Source organism: Schistocerca serialis, chromosome 3 (genome assembly GCF_023864345.2).
Source record: "Schistocerca serialis cubense isolate TAMUIC-IGC-003099 chromosome 3, iqSchSeri2.2, whole genome shotgun sequence".
Lineage (NCBI taxonomy): Eukaryota > Metazoa > Arthropoda > Insecta > Orthoptera > Acrididae > Schistocerca > Schistocerca serialis.
In genome coordinates, this window is record NC_064640.1 from 343,261,713 (window position 1) to 343,284,171 (window position 22,459).

The following is a 22,459-nucleotide window of genomic DNA, read 5'->3' on the forward strand; positions in this document are numbered from 1 at the left end:
TGCATCAAAATTACTTTCTTTTTGCCCTAGACAGCTTTTCTCTCTTTTGTCTTCATTTCTCCTACTTTGTCTTTAATCCACAATAACAACTCCACAATTTCCAAAATCTCATGATGCAACAAATTTCATCTTTTATGTTTCCATTAACAGTGTTATAGCATCTTTATGCAGGGTTATTCATGAGGTAGCACAACAAACCCAACAGTAACCACATCAGCCAACTTCCAAAACAAAATAGATACCTTTAGTCTGGTAGGTGACCTGTGTAACAGTTATTATGAAAATAAATTACTCTCTTCCCTTTGCCACACATATTTTCAAATTAGTAACATTTTGTGGAGACAGAATCATAAACCTGAATCTAACTCATCAAGAAAGAGAGAGAGAGAGAGAGAGAGAGAGAGAGAGAGAGAGAGAGAACATGGTTAGAGCACTGTGCTTTACATAAGATACCTATCATACCATTGTATAAATAATAGTCTGCTCCCGGATTTCTGGAATGGAGTGGTGGTAATACTGGGAACAAGAAAAAGGGAACAATGGATGACAGCAAAACCTATAGACCAATTAGTCTTGCCTATATTTTAAGTAAAATATTTAAGGGGATCACTGACTGTGTGTGTGTGTGTGTGTGTGTGTGTGTGTGTGTGTGTGTGTGTGTGTGTGTGTCAAAACGTTAATATCATTTAGAACAGAGTAATACTGTATATTACTATACTTCAACTTTTATAATGCTAGAAAATATGCTGGAAAATACCATTAAAAGTTAGAGCTTGTGAATTTTTTAAATTTATTGTTTACTCTCCCATGTGCTTTTACCTATCACACGAACTTCCAGAAGAGTACTTGACTTTTGACTTATAGTAACACAATGTAGATAAAATTACTTTAATTTACAGTTCAAAGAAAATTACGGGGAGTCTGATACAAAAAACTACAGATATGACATAGTAAAGCACGTTCTTCCAATGACACTGGAATAGATCATGTGGACAATACTGCACAATCAACACACATCATATAGTATTCACATGGTCTTCCATAACAATAACTACATTTATGATCTTTGCCTCTGACTTCATGGTCATCTAAAACAGCATAATAGTAATTTGCTGTTTAACAGTGAGTTAAAGTGAAAAGGTGAATTAAAATCTGAATGAGGCAACACCAACCAGAGAAAATGTGCAGCAAGTGTCATTACTATAGCAAAATTGTACTATAATGGGGGTCAGCAATATTCTCATCAATATTCCATTATGAATCCACGTAGTATTTATATGACGATTTGTAATCTCTCTCTCTCTCTCTCTCTCTCTCTCTCTCTCTCACACACACACACACACACACACACACACACACACACACACACACACACACACACAAATGTAAATGTAAATGAATTATGAAACTTCAAACTATGTTGAATGCTGTACGTACCATGCTTCATTAATTCACATTTTGTACTTTTGAGTATTTCAGTAGATCCATCTTCATCCACACTACATGTAGGGTTGGCTTATTTTGTCTCGAATCTAATAAACTATACTTCATTGTGCTAATTATAATGATTGTCAGATAGGAATGCTAAGCATTTAATAGTATGTACAGACCTTCTGAATACTTAGAACCATATTGAGACTGCTGAAATAAGGGCTGTACATGTTCTTTACACATCTGAATATTTATTAAATTTGCCTTGTTCTTACTGTAATAACAATCTCTACAGACCGGAAAATAAGCTATATGAATACTTGTTCTATTAGATGCCTTAATTGCCTGGTACCAGACCAAACGCTAAATAAGACTGGAACTAGTAATTGCACTTTCCACAATGGCAGCACTGCACAGTGATGCAATCATTACTTTACAGGAACAATACAGACAAAATTACATTTTTAAGATGCTTTGGCCTTAATTAGTATAAGCATATTCTACTTTACTGGGTACTATATGTTTGAGAAAAAAGACATAGCAAACAACATTTTTGTTTAACTTATTACCTGAGTCAAGGAATATTTTTTTTCTTAAATCTTAACTCTATATGAATAATAATTATATGCTCACTTTCTCATTCTCCACACGTATCATGCAAATTTTCAAATTTGGAAATAACTATCTGACCACAACTTATGAAAACCTTAATGAACATGACAATGACAATGAAATGAACTAAGCTACCACTTTAACATGACAACACACAAAGACATTAACAAATCCTTGTAGCTAGTTGTACAACAATCTAAAATGATTTGCGCTCTGAAGCTAAAGCAGGGTGGGTATTTGGACTACGTATAAAATGTAGACAATATAATATCATAGAATGATAAAATAACCAAAACATTTTATGTAAACAGTACTGCACAGCAACAACGTATTTAGATAATGGCATCACAAAACCACCAAATGCTGTTGTAAGGTGTGTGTATTTATGGACAACTAATTTCAGTCAAACGATCATCGAGTGACAGATGTGACTAAGATGGTCTATTGGTTGAAACTGATTATCAGTAAGTAAGTACACAGAATGGTACGTTTTCATGGCTACGTGATGCCAGCCTTTTAAAGATAAAAACCACTGAAACACTGGTACCAAAGTGCTGAAGAATAAACCCTAGGCAGTGAACAACTCAAGTTTCATGGTATAAATTCTGCACACTGAACAGTATGAAAATACGGTTTACTGAATTTGTGTGTGTGTGTGTGTGTGTGTGTGTGTGTGTGTGTGTGTGTGTGTGTTTTAGAACTTCGGCAACCATCCAAATAATGGGGAAACTACCAACAAAAGGTTTGAAAAAATAAAAAATCACTTGAAGGAAAATCACTCATAACATACTACTGACAAACTTTCTTAATGATGACCAAGTCATGTACTCAAAGGTTTACACAGAAAAAGTAAATACATTCTAGAACATAGGCAGCATGTATGGTTAATGATGCCATATTAACCACCACACTCATTAAAACCTACAAGACTTATTCAAAAGCAGCACTGTGTTACACTATCAAGTTAACAAAAGGTGATAAAACATTTGAAAACTTTAAAAGGGAATCCCATTTACAATTTCACAGACAGGTGTAGAATGAAAATAATTCCAAGATGCAACCATTTGTCCATTTTAATTCAGGAAATCACTGTCCTATCCAAATGGTGCTTCACTATTTTTCTAAATACCCAGCCATTAAGCCATGTAACATAATTATGACAAATTAAGCAACCAAAAAAACAACAAATGACAATTGTAGAATAATTCACAATAAAATTTCATCATCATCTCACAATCACCATTCATATACTTTAAACTAAAAAAAAAGAAACAAATCAATAATTTAGCTACAAAGTCTATTAGTCTAGTAACAATTCAATTAAATGTAACTCACTTATAATGACCATATCACAACCATATGCAGATGATAAACAAGATTCAGTTTTACAGACTCAGAAATAAAATAGAAATAATTATTGCACTCCATCACTATTCTACAATGAAAAAGACTAAAGCTTTCCACAACACAATATCACTTGCTCTCTCTCTCTCTCTCTCTCTCTCTCTCTCTCTCTCTCTCTCTCTCTCTGTGTGTGTGTGTGTGTGTGTGTGTGTGTGTGTGTGTGTGTGTGTGTGTTTTTAAAATAGCGTAATGGCTATGGACTAAACTAGCTAGACACCTGAAGAGGTTTGCTATGTTGTGAGGTTTCACTGCAACCCCTAATTTCTGGAAGGACCTCCTCCCATGCACCAAGGCACTGCAATGAAGAGAAAAGGCTTTAAAAAACTGCATGACAGTATTAAACAGCAATATAAAATTACTTCTTAAATAACTGACCTCATACTGCAGTCCTATAAAAATATTGCCTAAACTTCTAAAAATATAAGTTACTTAATTCCTTCAGTAAGAGTAATGACAGGAATAATATTTTAAGACACCAGTAAGAATAATATGACAGGACTGAAGTCTTTGCTTGAAATTAATGGTCACTAAGCAGGAAGCTATGACTAGATGTATGATAAAACTTTATGACTGGGATCACTTTGTCCTCCATTTTGTCAGTGGTTGAAGATAGTATTAGTGGAAGAATAATATGCTTCCTGCATCTGTCCTCTTTTCTTTCTTGATATTCTGGGAAGTCAGCAACAACATGAAAATTGCTCAAATCCATTTTATACTACAAATGCTGGCAGCATTTCCACAAATCTTTCTTAACTGGAAGTATATTCACAGAGACTGATGACAAAAAGGGAGGAAAAAGGTGAGGAGGCTGAGGGAAATGATAGGCATGTTACCCTTTGCAAAGCTTTGAATGGAGGATGTTTGAAGAAAGTATCACATTACCCACTTTCTCTCTGCTACAAGAGAGGCTAATCTTATGCTCCTCCTACTCATCCTCCTCCTCCTCCTCCTCCTCCTCCTCCTCCCCCCCCCCCTCTCTCTCTCTCTCTCTCTCTCTCTCTCTCTCTCTCACACACACACACACACACACACACACACACACACACACACACACACACACACACACAAATTCTGACTAATATGGCACAGAATTATTCCTTATTTTCCATATAATCATTTTTTAAATCACATTTTAGTTTTTACCTTAATTTACCTCATTTGGAGTCACTTTTGTCTTTTACATACGATAGATTTCTCAATGAAATTTGTGTGTGCTCTTAGTGTATTTTTACAACAGTACACAGAACAAAATAAGTAAAATAAGCAAAGAAGGATCAAACGTTAATGACACTCATGCAAGACACTCATGCAAAAGTAATCAAGATCTAAGGGGGGAAAACAGCATTTTAAGTAATTTTCTCATAGCATAGAGAGATACTAAGATGTATACTAACAGAAATGCATGGTAATGTATTAAGAAGGAGTTAACTCTGAATAAGTAGTTGACTGCTCTGGGAATTGCCAATAGATAAAAGTTTTTTGCACCATGGGTTTGCATCCGATGCAGATTAGTGGATAGTTTTGTTTCAGAGTTATATTGCTGAAACAATGAAAATGGAGAAAGATTTAGTGGCATAGGTGCACCCAAAATGCTCGATGTGCAAGATCCTGTATGTATGTTATGGAATAATGATAACTATTGGATGTACAAGGAGAAGTATTAAGGGCACCAAAGACAAAGAAACCAATTAAGAAAGTAGGGCATGTAAAAAAAAAAATACATTGTCCCTCTGGTCACATGCAACCTGGATGAGTACAGAAAGGAAAGAACTCAATGTTATACATCTTCATATGCAATCACTCATGGCTAGTTCAAGTTGTTCAAGTCTTCACTATTTGTGCTGCGTTGAACTACATCACAGCACTTAAAATACAGCAGGAGTACAAGAAGTTTTTCTTTTATTTTAGGTGGAAATATTTATTTGAATTTTTTATTTCATGAAGAGAAGAGAGACTTTCTCCCAGCTGTTACAGTTTGTGGTTCCCAGATTAGATACCCTATTTATTTATTTTACACATCTAGTTCCATAGCAGTAAATTGTGGCACAATTAACACCATAAAGCTAATAAATGATTATATAAAATTTACACAAATTCTATGGTGATGACAAGCTGGTGAGTACGCACTCAAATCAACAATGTAACACCAGAAATGGTTTCTTTTTTATTTTTTTTTCTTCAAAGAACTATCTGACAAAACAGGAGTGAGCCATATGGAAAGTCTTCAATTTAGACTTAAAAGTGGGTAGATTATTGCCAAGGTTTTTTTAAATTCTTGTGGTAGTTACTGAAAATGGAGGCAGCAGAATACTGCACACCTCTGCATGTGAGTCAAGGTGGTGTGATGCAAATGCACATTGGATTTTTGCTTAGTATTAACTGACAAGGTGAGTGAAAGCTGCTAGTTCTTGGTAATAAGCTCATTTTTTAACTAACAAAATATATATTGAGAGGTCAAGTCAGAATTCCCAGACTCCTGAACACAGGTCAACAAGAGATTTATAAACTTATAACACTTATTACTCGAACTGCCCATTTCTGAACTGAAATTCCCTTTGTATATGAGAAGAGTTACCCCAAAATACAATGCTGTGTGTAGTAAGTGAATGAAAATAAGCAAAGCTGTCTAATTTACACGTTGGCCTATAGTTACTGTAGATACTGTTCTAATGGTAAATATAGCAGCATTCAATTTTTTGAATGGGAGCCTGAACATGAGCTTCCCATGACAGCTTACCATCTATCTGAAGACCTAGGAATTTTGACAGTTCATACTAACTAATCATATGTCCATCCTGTGTAATCAAAAGATAAGTTGAGTTGAAACGTGTGTTGGACACTTAAAAACCCGAGTCTTACTATGTTTTAGCATAAATTTATTTTCCAGAAGGCATGAACTTATGTCTTGAATTACAGTATTTGCTACTTTACCCCTATGTTGCAGTCAACATCCCTCACTACTACGCTAGTGTCACGAACAAATAAGAGATATTTTAGAATCACCACTTATATAATATAAGACATTTGTGGTTCCAGCACTGATCCCTGGGGACCACACTCCCCCCCACCCCCTTTCATTTAATTGCGCCCCAATCAGGCTCGATGGCATAGCCATCTTCATTACTGTGGAGAATGATCTTTTCTATCTGTTTTTAAAAGTATGAGAGAAACCAACTGCAGAAATATTTCAAGATCAACACAAACAAACACCTTAGTTAAATCAAACAACACACTTAATGTTTGTAACTTTTTGTTTAATCTGTCAACTGCCTCACAGAGAAAAGGGAATACAGCATTTCTGGTTGTCAAAACACTTCAAAAACCAAATTGTATGTTTGGTAGCTAGTTACATGAACTGGAACGATCATGTTGCCCTTATATATACATCCTTTGCAATAACTTTTGCAAATGCAGATGGCACAGAAATAGGCCTAAAATTGTCTATCTCATCCCTATCTCCTCTTTCATAAAGTGGTTTCACTCCTGAGCACTTTAATTATTCATGAAACTGACCATTCCTACAGGGGGGGGGGGGGGGGGGAGAAATCACAAATAAGGCTAATTACTGGGCTAACATAAGCAGCACAGTTATCTAGTAGACTGCTAGAGCCATCATCTTTACCATAAGCGTCCCTAGTCTTCATCAATATGACACCAGTTCCCTCTTATTACTATCACTGAGGTATATTTCAGTCTGTCTTGGAAAGCCATTTTCTAACAGAGAAAGGATTCCCTATAGCAACTAAGGTTTTATTTAATAAGTCTGCTATATTCTGAAAGTGATTGTTAAATGCTGTACATATACCTGACTTTTCAGAAACAAAAGATTTGCATTACACATAGATTATATCCTTGACGTTGCGCTGTTGGCCAGACACTTCTTTGATGACTGATCATAAGGTTTTAACTTTATCCTGAGAATTAGCTACTCTATTGGCATGTCACATTTTTTTTGCCTTCCTAATAACAATTTTAAGTGTCGAATGTCGTACTTAAATATGGGGTCTGTTCAAAAAATTCTGGAACTTAGTCCACAAAATTTTTCTATACTTACCTTTTACTTATTGTGCATGGTCACCTCCAACATACTCTCCTCCATAATTGATACACTGCTCCCAAATCCGTTTCCACTTCCAGAAGCAGTCTTAGTACGCCTCTTGCTGGATTGCATCAAGTACCGCCTGCGAATTTTCTTTTACCTCGTCTATCACTGCAAATCTTCATCCTTTCACCTGGGTTTTCAACTTTGGAAATAGAAAAAAGTCTGCAGAGGCCAGGTCTGGAGAGTACAGATGATGAGGCTGTACAGTGATTTCGTTTTTGTGCAATAGTCATATGCCAACAGGGTTGAATGCAAGAGCCATGAACTGTCTCACCACATTTCAAGCCATTTCCTTCTCACATTTTCTCACAGGTGTCACAACACCATTGATTAACAGTTTGTCCCTGCGGCACAAATGCACGATGAACTTATACTCCAAAGTCAAAGAGAACTATCAGTATGGTTTTGACATCTAACCTGACCTGACCTGACCTGACGAGCTTTTCTTTGCCTTGGAAAACCTTTCATGATCCCTTGTGAAGATTGAACCTTGGTCTCAACATCAAACAATAGACCCACGTCTCATCACCAGTTACAATTCTGTTAAGGAGCATCTCATTCTCATTTGCATGATATAAAAGCTGTTCACAGATTGTAAGGTGCAGATTTTTCTGGTCTTGGCTCATGAGTTGTGGGATGAACTTTGTAGCAACACAATGCTTTCCAAGATGCTGTGTCAGGATTTCATGACATGATCCCACTGGAATGTTACATTCTTTTGCAATCTCTCTGATGGTCAATCTTCCATTGGCATGCACAATTTCATTGACGTTCTTGACATGAGCATTGTAGGTATACATCAAAAGAACATTCTAAACGAGGATCATCTTTAATCTCCCATCTGGCCATCTTTACCATTTTGGAACCATGTGAACCATTCATAACACAGATTATGGCTTAAGCACTCATCACTGTAGGCTTCTTGCATCACTTTGTGTGTCTCTGTGAAGGTTTTCATAAGTTTCATACAAAATTTAATGCAGACGCCTTGCTGCTCTAACTCTGCCATTTCGAAATCCACAAACCGTGCGACACAATGTTCTACTTAGTACAGAACTGAACAATAACTGACAGACATACATCAATGAAACTTATGGCAGTTACACATTAAACACAGGTATGTGCAGAGATGCCAACCACTTTTCACTCCAACACACCACTGGCACAAAATTATGAATGTTCCGGAATTTTTTGAACAGACCTTGTAAGTAGTGTTAAAATGGTTGCCTCCTGTCTCCCCATAGCATATTTGATGGTGTTAATCACTATGATTAATGCAGTTGCTATATTACTCCATTTTAAAAATACCTTACTGACATTTATCATGAATGTGATGTTTTAAACATAACCCATCAGCTGTTCATGTACTCCAGCCTGACATTGGTGTTGCGTACATACTGCTTCATTTTGTTTCACAATTTTCTGTATAGTACTCCATAAAGTTCAGGTATAGGATATCATTTGAATATGCTATCTGCACAGTTTTGTTAAATTATCTGGTGGTGTTATGTAGTCAGTTCTGTAGTCCTGCTACGTAGCAGGCACACTCTCTCTCTCTCTCTCTCTCTCTCTCTCTCTCTCTCTCTCTCTGAGTAGACACTAAGGGGCACATTTGTCAAAGTGGAGGAAGTCCAAGACTGAATTCCCAAATTTTACATTTGTAACAATTCTAACACTATAATTTCTTTTCGAATGCATTTACCTAGCTTGAGTGTGGAGTGTTGTCTCAGCCACGCCGAATGTGTATGGCTGGTGAAAAAGGCAGTGGAGAGTTGTTTTTTGACAGTCAGCCACGGCAGGTGCCCTCTTGCAGTGATTGTGGAGCAGGAAGTTTTATATGTAACGTGCCCAGCAGAGTGAAGATTTGATCACATCATGCGGTGTCTGTCAACAGCTCTTGAAGGGTTCTGTATGCCACTTTAATGTCCATGCGGAATGCGTTCCAAGAATCCTTGGAGCAGTCTACAGTCCTGTTTGAGTGATTGGGCATGGAATGTGACCAGCTTAACTGACATGTAATCAACAGTTGTGGAAAGCTTGCCCAGTTACCAGACTAGGCCACAGAGAAGGGAAGTTGCGGTGGGACGGTTACACTTGTTGTCAGAAGTACGATCATATGGGGGTATCAAGCAAAATTTGTGACTGGATTAAGGATTTTTTGGTAGTGAGGACACAGCAGATTATCTTGCATTAGAGTCATCATCAGATGTAGAAATAACTTCAAGTGTTCCCCAGGGAGTTGCATTGGGACCCTTGCTGTTCGTTTTGTATATTAATGATCTTGCAGACAATATTAATAGTAACCTCAGACTTTTTGCAGATTATGCAGTCATCTATAGTGAAATACTGTCTGAAAGAAGGTGCATAAATATTCAGCCAGATCTTGATAAGATTTCAAAGTGCAAAGATTGGCAACTTGCTTTAAATGTTCAGAAATGTACAACTGTGCTCTACACAATATGAAGAAATGTAGTATCTTATGACTATAATATTAGTGATTCACAGGTAGAATCTGCAAACTCTTAAAAATACCTGGTAAAGCAAGTGGTAGACTTCAGCGTACTGGTAGAATACTGAGAAAGTGCAATCACTCTACAAAGGAGGTTGCTTACAAATCATTCATGTGACCTCCTGAGGAATATTGGTCAAGTGAGTGGGACTTTTAACAAATAAGACTAACATGGGGTATTGAACATATACAGAGAAGGGCAGCATGAATAGCCTCAGATTTGTTTGACCACGGGAGATTGTCACAGACATGCTGAAGAAACTTAACAGGCAGACTCTTGAAGATAGACTGCTCATTCACAGTAGTCAGTCAGGCAGCTGCCACCAGCCAGGAAACAGCAGCAACAAGGAAGTAACCGATGTTGTGACTTTTACAATTTCTTAGTGAGGCGCAAATTATATAGTTTCATCTGTGTGCTTTGGTAGTTTAGTTTTTGAATTTGTGTGTGTGAACTTGGTATTTAATAGACACAGTTCTCGCATTTTTGTTTTGGGTCAGAAATTAACTGATTTTGTGACATTTTACAAGTTCCGAATCAGCAGCAAATTATTTAGTCTCATCTGTGAGCTTTGGTAGTTTAGTTTTTGAATCTCCACCTGTGAATTTAATTTAGTAGACACAGTTCTTGCATTTTCATCAGTGTTTACTGTAGAGTTCTACAGTGGGTGTTGACAGTCATTCGTTTGTCTGTGAAGTGTAGTACCACACCTTCTTTAGTATGGATAGGGACTGTGATTGCTGTGTGCAGATGCGAGCTAAGTTGGTGACACTTTGCTGTCAGCTCCAAGCTATGTTGGCTTCAGTTGCACAGCTTGAGGCATGAATGGATGGGCATCACTGTTGCGGACCGACCATGGAGATCCAACAGACGTCCAGCTGATCGGTCCACACCAGTGGCCAGCCCTGTTACTGCTTGAATTGAGGTAGATCCCTCACCCATGGTCAAGTGGGAGGCCGCCTCGGGGTGTGGCAAAAAAGACTTCCCAAGGGGCCAAATATAAGGCCTCTAGTTAGTCTGATGAACAGCTTCCAGGTGCTATCTGTGCTTGGCGATGACCCTCAGCCACATCCAGTCACTTGTCCTGTTTCAGAGGAAACCTCTCAGCCTGCTAGATCTGGGTAATAACAGAGGCTGAGATTATTGGTACTTGGGAGCTCCAATGTTGGGCGCTTTATGGGGCCTCTTTGGGACATGGCTACCAAGGAGGGGAAGACAGCCAGTGCACACTCCGTGTACATACTGGGTTGAGTCATTCCAAATGTGGAACAGGTCCTTCTGGATGCCATGAAGAGCACAGGGTGCAGCCAACTGCAGGTGGTGGCCTATGTCGGTACCAGTTGTGTGTGTTGCTTTGGACCAGAAGAGTTTTTTCTCGGTTTGGAGCAGCAATCTGAAGTGGCAAAGGCTGCCAGTCGAGCTTTCGAGGTGAAAACAGAGCTCCCAACTTGCAGCATAGTCAGCAGTACTGATTGCAGACCTCCGACACAGATGTGAGTGGACAGTCTCAATCAGAGGCTTAGTTCTGCAACCATATAACACAGGAAGAACCTAGATTTAGGAACCATCAGTATAACAGTTGTAAATTGTCATAACTGTGCTGCGAAAGCAGCAGAGCTCCAGGTGCTAATAGAAAGCACTGGTGCTCAAAGTGTTACAGGCACTTAAAGTTGGCGTTGCAAAGGACCTAAACAATGTTCAGAAAGGATGGGCTAAATACAGTTTGAAGTGGTGTGTTTGTTACTGTTAGAAATAGTTTACCTTGTAGCAAAATTGAAGGAGATAGATCCTATGAGTTAGTATGGGTAGACATCATTCTTGGCAACTGGAATAAAATAATAATTTGATCCTTTTACCGACTTCCAAACTCAAATGATACAATTGTTGAAAGGTTCAAATAAAACTTGAGTCTAATTTCAAACACGTACCTGACTCATACACTTATAGTTGGGGGTGTCTCCAATTCACCCTCAATATGTTGAGGAAAACAAATGTTTAAATCCTGAAGTATCCATAAAACATCACCAGAAATTGTGCTAAACACATTCTCTGAAAACAATTTCGAACAATTAGTTCGCAAGCCCACTCGGATAGTAAACGGTTGTGAAAATACACTAAACCCTCCTTAGCAACAAACAATTCTGAGCTAATAACGAGCATCAAAACAGATACACAGATTAGTGAACACAGGGTTGCCACAGTGAGACTGAATACTATAACTCCCAAATCCAATAAAAATAAACAAAAAAGTATCTATTCAAAAAATCATATAAAAATTCACTTTATGCCTTCCTGAGAGAGAATCTCCTCTCCTTCCAAGTTAACAATGTAAGTGTAGCCTAGATGTGGCTTGTATTCACAGAAAAGCATCACCAGCAATTGAGAGATTTATATCAAATAAATCAACAAAAAGTGGAGCTGATTCCCCATGGTACAAAAAACAGGTCAGAATGCTGTTGCAGAAACAACAAAAAAAGCAAGACAAATTTAAATGAACACAAAATCTCCAAGAGTGGTGATCTTTCACATAAGCTCAAAAGTTAACATGGGCTTCAATAAAATAAGACTATTCTAGTTTCCACAATGAAACTTTGTCCCGAAACCAAGCAGAAAATCCAAAGAGATTCTGGTCATATGTAAAGTATGTGACATGTGTAAAGTATGTGACTGACAGGACATAATAAATGCCTTCTCTGCGTGATAGTAATCTAAGTACTATCAATGACAGTGCTGCTATAGCAGAGTTACTATATACAGCCTTCCAAAATTCCTTCACCAAAGAAGACGAAGTGAATATTCCACAATTCGAATCAAGAAAAGCTACCAACATGAGCAACTTAGAAGTAGATATCCTCGGAGTAGTGAAGCAACTTAAATCACTTAGTAAAAGCAAGTCTTCTGGTCCAGATTGTATGCCAATTATGTACCTTTCAGTGTATGCTGATGCAATACCTGCATACTTAAAAATCATGTAGAAGTGCTTGCTGGATGAAAGATCCATACCCAAAGACTGAAAAACTGCATGGCTCACACCAATATTCAAAAAAGGCAACAGGAGTAATCCACTACATTACAGGCTCATGTCATTGATGTCAATATGTAGCAGGATTCTGAAACATATTCGAACATCATAAATTACCTGAAAGAGAATGGTCCGTAAACACACTGTTAACAAGGATTTAGGGAGCATCACTCTTCCGGAACACAACTAGCTCTTTACTAACATGAAGTGCTGAATGCTATCAGCAAGGGATTTCAAATTGATTCTGTATTTCTCGATTTCCAGACAGCTTTTGACACCGTACCTCACAAGCAGCTTGTAATCAAATTGCATGCTTATGGAATGTCACCTTAGTTATGTGACAGGATTCAAGATTTCCTGTCAGAATCACAATTCGTAGTAACTGATGGAAAGTCATTGCAAAACATGATTTCTGGCATTCCCCAAGGTAGTATTATAGGCCTTCTGCGGTTCCTTATCTATATAAACAATTTAGGAGACAATTTGAGCAGTCATCTTAGGTTATTTGCACATGACGCTATCGTTTATTGTCTAGTAGACTCATCAGAAGATCAAAACAAATCAAAAAATAATTTAGATAAGATATTGGTATAGTGTGAAAATTGGCAATTGATCCTAAATAATGAAAAGCATAAGGTCATTCATACGAGTGCTGAAAGGAATCCATTAAATTTCAGTTACACAATAAATCAATCAAATTTAAACACTGTAAATTCAACTAAATACTTAGGAATTATTATTACAAACAACTTAAATCTGAAAGAAAACACAGAAAATAATGTGGGGAAAACGAACCAAAGATTGTGTTTTATTGGCAAAATGCTTATAAGATGCAACAGAGCTACTACACAGACTCCCTGCACTAAGTTTGTCTGTTCTCTTTTGGAGTACTGCTGCATGGTGTTGAATTATTATCAGATACGATTAATAGAGTACATTGAGGAAGTTCAAAGAAGGGCAGCACATTTTGTATTATTGAGAAATAGGGGTGAGAATGTCTGATACGGTACAGAATTTGTGGCGGACATCATTAAAACAAAGGCGTTTCTCACTGCGATGTGATGATCTCATGGAATTTCAATCACCAACTTTCTCCTCTGAATTAAAAAATATTTTGTTGGCACCAAGCTACAGAGAAATTATCATCACAATAAAATAATGGAAACCATAGCTCATACCAAAAGATGTGTGTGTGTTTCTTTCATACACTGTTTGAGAGTGGAATAATGGAGAATTAGAGTGAAGGTGGTTCGATGAACCCTCTGCCAGGCACTTAAGTGTGACTTGCAGAGTAGCGATGTAGATGTAGATGTTGATGTCTATACAGAAACTAGTCCAAGAAAGCCTACTTACGAAGTTTCAAGGACCGGCTTCGAGTAAATTATATGAGGGTTGCCCAGAAAGTAATGCTCCGCATTTTTTTCTTTCAACAATTCTTTATTGAACGTAATGAGAATTACACACACACACACACACACACACACACACACACACACACACACACACAAAAAAAAGAATGGTGTTTTGTCTACACGCCCTATTTTTCCAAGTAATCTCCATCCGATTCTATGGCCTTCCTCCAGCAGGAAACATGGGTGTGTATGCCCTGTCGGTAGCAATCCTTGTCCTGGTGGTGGAGCCAGTGCTTCACTGCGTGAATCACCACCTCATCGTTCTCAAAATGTCTTTCAATAATGGCATCCTTTAATTGGTCCTTGTGAATGACAAATCAGCTCGCTGCAACATGTCAAGTGCGATAGCCGTGGATGGTCTCCCCGACCCCTGCAAATTGTGTAACTCCACCAAACTGCCATTTGATGACCTCACCCTCTGTGCCCAGTGAATAACTGTACTTCTGTTAACAGAAGATGCTCCATAGACTTCGTACAAGCATTTGTGAATACTCCCCACAGTTTCTTTCTCTGCAGTGAAAAATTCAATGACGGCATGTTACTTGCAATGTACATCACCTACGGATGCCATTCTGAAACTGTCCTGCAGCTACGCTATCTGTCGGAAGTGATGGAAACTTGGCACACTCACTCAGGACACTTCAAATAATACATACGTACTGTTTCGCATTTGTAGCATTGTTTTCAGTGGAGAAAAAATGTGGTGCATTACTTTCTGGGCAACCCTTGTACAACAACCCTCCACTTATCACTCACATCAGGATCATGAGGACAAGATTAGATTAATCTACAGCATACACAAAGGCATTTAAACAATCTTTCTTCTCACGCTCAATACATGAATGGAATGAGAAAAAACTCTAATAACTGATACAATATGATGTACCCTCTCCCATGCACTTCAGAGGTTTGCAGAGTATGGATATAGCTGTAGGAGTTGCCTAATTTGTCTAATAATTGTTCTAGTTTTATACTGTCTGTGTTAATGAATTTCTCAGTTTTTGAAAAGGTGGTTGTATTGTGTGACATAGTAGCTGAGCCATGAAGTGTTATCTATTAACTGACAAAAATACTAACTGATTAAATCACTTATTGTTTTTACTCCTGTGGCGCTATTCAGTTTACAAGTAAGGATTGTAAGATTGTCAGTTTTACTGAGCCAGCTAATGGATAGGAACTAATAGTCAACTTTATTATTGACATTTCTTAAACCTAGAAGAAAATTTTCATTTTGACATTCAGTTTTAAAAGTGCAATGGTTGCCTTATTTGAAAGAGTTGTTGTGTTTATTGGTCAGGAATTGTTTTAATTGCAAAAGGTGTTAAGGCTGACCGTTTTGCTGAGTCAGACAGTGGCATATAATAGTTAAACCAGTTTTAAAATTTATTATTGCTATTTCTTAGAATTGGAATAATATTTTATTGGTTTTAAAACATGGAACGAAAGCCTCATTTCAATGCGTTGTTACTTCTCTTAATAAGAAATTGTTTCAATTGTAAAAAGTTTTAAGGCTGGCTGGCTGGCTGGTTTAAGTTGAACTAGTTGTCAGTTTATTGGTGTTATTTCTTGAAATCGAAACAAAATTTTCCTTTTAGTATTCAGTCTTAAAAGGTTTTAAGGCTTGCCACATCTGTACATATTTATCATTTCAACCCAATCAACTTGCAACAACAAGGAAAAGGAAATTAGACTTTTTTAAAATTTACAGTAGAAAAGAAACCACTAAAGGCAACTAAAATAACATACTAGCCCTGCGTATAGCTGATTAACGTACAAGAAGAAAAACGCCGATCTAAATGCATAGGAAAATCTACAGAAAAGTCATAAAACTAAAATTTATAAAACCGAACCTGCCTTTCTGTATAGTTGATAACTTGCCATTAGATTAACAAGTCCTCAAACCAGCTTATAAAATGCAATCTGTTAGAATATGTTGTATGGAGATTTGTCTGGCACAATCATCACATAAAGACCAGAGTACAAAGTAGCCAGTGACCACAGAGGTCAGAAGGTGTGACTTCATTCCATATGCCAAAGCCAGTCAGCTGGTTGCAGCAAACTGCAATTAACATCAAGAAATTCTTACTAATACTTGCAAATAAATTATTTTGAACAGTGAGACTGTAGCCTGTTGAATAATGGCACACTGATTCCCTGAATTCATTTGTGCCCTTGAACCAAACAATGAAACTGGTATTTCTTACTTTGCTGTAGCACACCACAAAAAGTCTTGGTTATTTTAAATATTTTTTTCTGTTGGGTCTACCTGTGTTGATATTTGTAGAGCACTAAGAGAATTTGAGCATTGATAAATTTCTTTCATCAGTGACATGGTATTCTATGCAGCACTTTGTCATAACACTTGTGTCAGCTCTAAGTACTGTAAATCAATTAGAGATTCAACTTCTCTGGCAAACAATAATTAAATTTGTTTCATGCACTGACACCCATAATCAAGACAGGATAAGACAGAGACCTTGTAAAATTAGGCAACAGTAACTGGGTCTGCTCCTACTACATTGGGCTTAACATATTTTAAAATTTTGATTATTTGTAGAGACTGCATTTTAATATAGATTAGGTGAGAGACCTAGGTATATTATGCCTCCCACCTGGCATATGGCAGCTGCAAGCCTGAAAATTTGTATCACCAGGAACAAGGTGTACTGAAATGGTGTCCTTGCTGTGAATGCAATGTCAAAATTAGCCACACTTAACCTACAGGGTACTTTTCTCTTATCTGAATTTACCTTACAGGACCCCACAAGCTCAGCGTTTCAAATAATTTTGAGATAAAGGACCACACGAAGATGGTACAATGTCATCTGGTATGTATTCAATGAATGTGTTTGATATGTCTCCAAGTATTATCACATGTGTATTCAACATAAAAAGACATCTGTTATGTGAATTCTCAACAATAAAGCTTTGTCCATTGGGAACAGGTTCTCAGTGCTGAAATGCTATCTCCTGAAACTGTAAAAGCACTAACATAGAAACTGTATTACGACAAGGCTCCCAGTAGGATATCAGTTTACCATGTAATACATTGTTTTCTGTATATGACTAGTGAGGGCAACACTAAGTAAGGTATGTAGCATCCTCTCCCTGTTCTACAGAGGGTACTAAACAGAGTACCTTTCCACGAGTTGGAAAATTATTCTACCACATATACAAAAATTATAAGAACAAGGATATTTAATTTTGTCTGTGATTTGTCCTATCAAGAACCAGGTGTTGTGTCACACATCACACATAAAGCAAAACAGTGAATTGTATGAAGGGAGCAGGAGCTGACTGCAGTTGAAGGCTCTCAGGTGGAGCCACACCAAAATACAAAATAAAACATATTTCTCAAAAATGTATTACAGAATTCATATTAGCAGGACATGTTTCTGAAAATTTCTCAGAGATTTAAATAACAGTGACATTTTTGGAACGGTTAAATAGAGTAAATTTTTTTTGAATGGGTAGTAGCTAGTCTGAAGGTTGTACCTGAAATGCTATTTAACTCCGTGTAATAGACGTATGGGAGCATGGCTTCCATTAAGGACAGTTCTTATGGGCTTCCTGAAGGCTCTGTTTGTAGAGCCTATAGGTGTCTCACCAATCTCCACATGATTTTCACATTCTGCTGCTTAAAAGGGAATCAAAAGGGTGGCTGAACCTTCACTCTCAAATCTTCATCTCTGAATCTCTCATGTTTTATGCGTCATTAATCAATGTCTTGACAAAGTTACAGATTTTTGTTTCTGGCATTGGCAGTCCACAGGACGAAAGGCATGTTACGCTTGTAACTCACTAGATTGCAGCAGAATATGGGAACATGTGTGTCACTAACTGGCAAGAGCAAATAATTGCATGAAACATGTGCCATTATCTTCAGATGCTAACAATTTTCTTGCCTGTTAATGGAATTTGTGGGATAAAATGCATTATTTGCAGGTTTCTTTTTGTGAGTGTATTGTACCCAAGTTTCTGTGAGTATTATTTTATTGTCAATAACTGCATTACACCTAGAGTCTTAAAAACTGTAATATCAAGCAATATGCTTAGCCAACATCATCTTTCCTTACGCTTTAGCACAAGAAACCACACAAAATGATACATTTTGGAAAGTTCTTTGATGTGGTCTATCAGTTAAACCTGCATATTTTTAATATGCAAGAAAAAAACACAAAAAAACCATCAATTACAGTATGTTATAACTGCTCAGTTTCCTTCTCTCAGCCCATCACAGCACAGGACCTGTGACATCACCGAAACATCTCAGTTTTGTCACTCATGAAAGCCATGAACTGAGCACACACTGGAAACATTAAATGTCAAGTTCATAATTGAAACATCAAACATGCAATGAAGCTATTATCTCATATTTGGAGGTCCTCACCTTTAAAGTGTTACAAATCTCTCCAGCATGCTTCATTTTTAATATGGTTTGGTGTGCTAAATTTTTGGGAATTGTGACACAGCTTGTAAATTTTTTAGAGAGCCCTCACACTGTATTTCTGAGAGATAACAGTCACAGCCTTCCTGTATGGCAGCCATGAGCAATACCTGCAAGAGAGGGAAAGCTTCAGCCAACCACAGCCCAAAAATGGGCAGTTCTAAGTTACATTTTAGTTGGTTGGTTGATTCAGGGGAGGGGACCAAACAGCAAGGTCATCAGTTCTATCGACTTACAAAAGGTTGGGGAAGGGAATCTGCAGTGCCCCTTCAAAAGGGACCATCCCAGAATTTGCCTTACATAATTTAGGGAAATCATGGAAAACCTAAATCAGGATGGCTGGACACAGGTTTGAATCACCATACTCCGAATGTGAGTCCTGTGTGCTAACCACTGCGCCACCTCACTCGGTGGAGTTACATTTTGATAGGGGCAGCTGTAGGTTATGTTACTGATAGGAGACCCAACTGCTTTTGTGAACTGGTGTACAGTGGTTAAATGCTTTGCAAGAACATGAAAATAAAACAGCAATGTACTTGGAATAAACTGAACAAGATCGTGCTGCTGCTAAGAGACTGGCCTTATATCTGGAAGGCTGGAGAATCCGATCTCCATCCACATGTACTGATTTAAGTTTCCTATGACTTTCTTCTATCATTTTAAGCGAATTATGGGATTGTTCCTACAGTAAGTAGGTCCCATTCTAGTCAAACTTTGTGATACCATGATATGTCCAGTAACTTGTAAATGTTATCCATAGACAAATAAAACGGATGAATAAAAACAACAACAGAAGCCACCACCACCACCAGTTGGCTGATCACATTTGCAATATGAGCCGTACTTCCAAAAAACTAGCTCAGTGTTCAGGTACACTGCATCCAGTTTAGGTTCCCAAGCACCCAACATAGCCAGTGTCATGGCTGTAGGATAAGTGAACAAGTGAAATGTGGAAGTGAAGTATGTGCATGCGCACGCGCGCGCACCCACCCACCCACCCACCCACCCACACACACACACACACACACACACACACACACACACACACACACACACACACACACACACACACACACACACACACACACCCCCCCCATGCATGCACACGGTCACAAGAAGTAGTTCGTCATCTCCTCCGAAGAGTTTCTTACAAACAAAGAGATAGATTTATTTAATAGTTTGTTTCACATTTTGGTTTAGTCCTATACAATCTGTTGAACAGTAAATGAGTAATGCACAAATTTCCTAAATTGTAGAAATTTAAAATTTAAGAATGTTTTGGACTGAAATTTACTATTGAAAAGCTTGTTACCCGATTGAAATAAGAATTAGCTTCAGTGAAAAACATGTTATTAGATGAAACTTATTGAAAATTATAAAGTAAAGAAACCCACAAAAACTAGAGTTTTCAATAGCAAATTCAAAATTTATTTAAAAAACAAAAACTTTCATTATGAAGATTCAAAATTCTAGTTTCCTAAAATGTATTCTTTTGTTATAACTGAAAGCATAATTAGAAAGGTTTTGTAATTAGAAAGCTTATGTTTCTAGGACTTTTTGGTGTTTCTAAAGAAGTTATATGCACACGAAAAGTGCACCAACTTCATAATTGCTCAGTCACATGTTCCCTATGTATTCACATGTATATGCACTCAGATATTGTAGGTTCTATAAAACAATTTCTTTGTGATGTGTATTTTCTAGGTGATCTTTTAAAAAATCATTTTGGGAGAAAATGAATGTCAACAACTAATGTGCAGAAAAATGTTTCAATAACATCAAACCCACTTCAAACAAACATCGAAGTCATGAATGAGATTTTCACTCTGCAGCGGAGTGTGCGCCGATATGAAACTTCCTGGCAGATTAAAACTGTGTGCCCGACCGAGACTCGAACTCGGGACCTTTGCCTTTCGCGGGCAAGTGCTCTACCATCTGAGCTACCGAAGCACGACTCACGCCTGGTCCTCACAGCTTTACTTCTGCCAGTATCTCGTCTCCTACCTTCCAAACTTTACAGAAGCTCTCCTGCGAACCTTGCAGAACTAGCACTCCTGAAAGAAAGGGTATAGCGGAGACATGGCTTAGTCACAGCCTGGGGGATGTTTCCAGAATGAGATTTTCACTCTGCAGCGGAGTGTGCGCTGATATGAAACTTCCTGGCAGATTAAAACTGTGTGCCTGACATTTGGAGACGAGATACTGGCAGAAGTAAAGCTGTGAGGACCGGGCGTGAGTCGTGCTTCGGTAGCTCAGATGGTAGAGCACTTGCCCGCGAAAGGCAAAGGTCCCGAGTTTGAGTCTCGGTCGGGCACACAGTTTTAATCTGCCTGGAAGTTTAATCAAAGTCATGGTTCATTTGCATCTCCCAAGTCATGACAAAAAAAAAATTATCTTTAATAATATTTGTAATTATTACTTTCTACTGACAGATTGCTACTTACTGTAAAAAAGACATGTCGAGTTGCACACAGGCACAGTTAAAATACACTTATACATAAGGCTTTCGGCCACAGCATTCATCAGTAAAGAGGCAGACACACATGCAAGCACACCTCACGTACACACGACCGCCAATTCCAGCATCTCGCACCACAGACACTGGAGTTGGCGCTTGTGTGTGTGTGTGTGTGTGTGTGTGTGTGTGTGTGTGTGTGTGTGTCTTTTACTGATGAAGGCTGTGGCCAAAAGCTTTATGTAAGTGTCTTAATTGTGCCTGTCAACAACTTGAAGTGTCTTCTTTATGGTAAGTAGCAATCTGTCTTTCCCTATATTGTTGATATTCCTGCTTGGAGTTTCCATTGTTTGATTACTTCCCACTCAGAAATATATAATGCAAAGTTGGTGTTAAATATGCCAAGTCTGCACTTATGATGAGCCATGTTGTATGTTTCACATAACACTATTTGGCTGTTTAACATTATATGAAGATTTTGTAAAATGAAACATGATTTATGTAGCTAATCAAAGAAATACTATTACAAGATGTAATATGTTAAAGACAGAATGTTACCAGGATAGCACATATCTATTTTTGTAGGAAACTCGTGTGGTTGCTGCACACAAGGATTTTACAACTTGTTGCGAGGGTCTAAGTATGGGTATCAACTTTGCAGTGAATATTCTGCATGTGTTTGGTACAGGCAGCATCCATGGGGAGTTTTCAGCTCGTGCATCAGTTGTCAGCTGCATGCATAAATCCATAACAATAAGGGGTGCACAGGATCTTTGCACTCAGTGGGTGGGTTACACACAGTGCAAAATTAAGAAAAAATATGGAAGTCAAACCTTGAGGGGGGGCCTTAAGTAATTAAACAGGGTTTCATGAGCAGAGCTAATTATTTTTCTGATTAAGGCCATGCAGTCAACATGAATTTATACTTAGTGTGAGTCTCCTCCCCTTCTTACAACAATCAGGAGTCAACTGAATATGGAAATATGGCCAAACAAAATGTTCAGCAATTTCATGTTTTATAGGTTTCCTCCCCCCCAATGAACAATGGACTTTGCCATTGCGTGCTT

At 37.8% G+C, this 22,459-nt stretch overlaps 1 protein-coding gene across 1 annotated transcript in view; it reads right to left on the reverse strand.

The window, feature by feature from the left end:
• Positions 1–22,459, reverse strand: part of LOC126470152 (sorting nexin-7-like) — a 144,413-nt gene continuing 121,954 nt past the window's right edge. Inside the window, exon 10 of the mRNA XM_050097770.1 lies at positions 1–3,742. Coding sequence (XP_049953727.1) covers positions 3,653–3,742 — 90 coding nt within the window. The 3' untranslated portion in view covers positions 1–3,652. The remainder of the gene's footprint in view (positions 3,743–22,459) is intronic.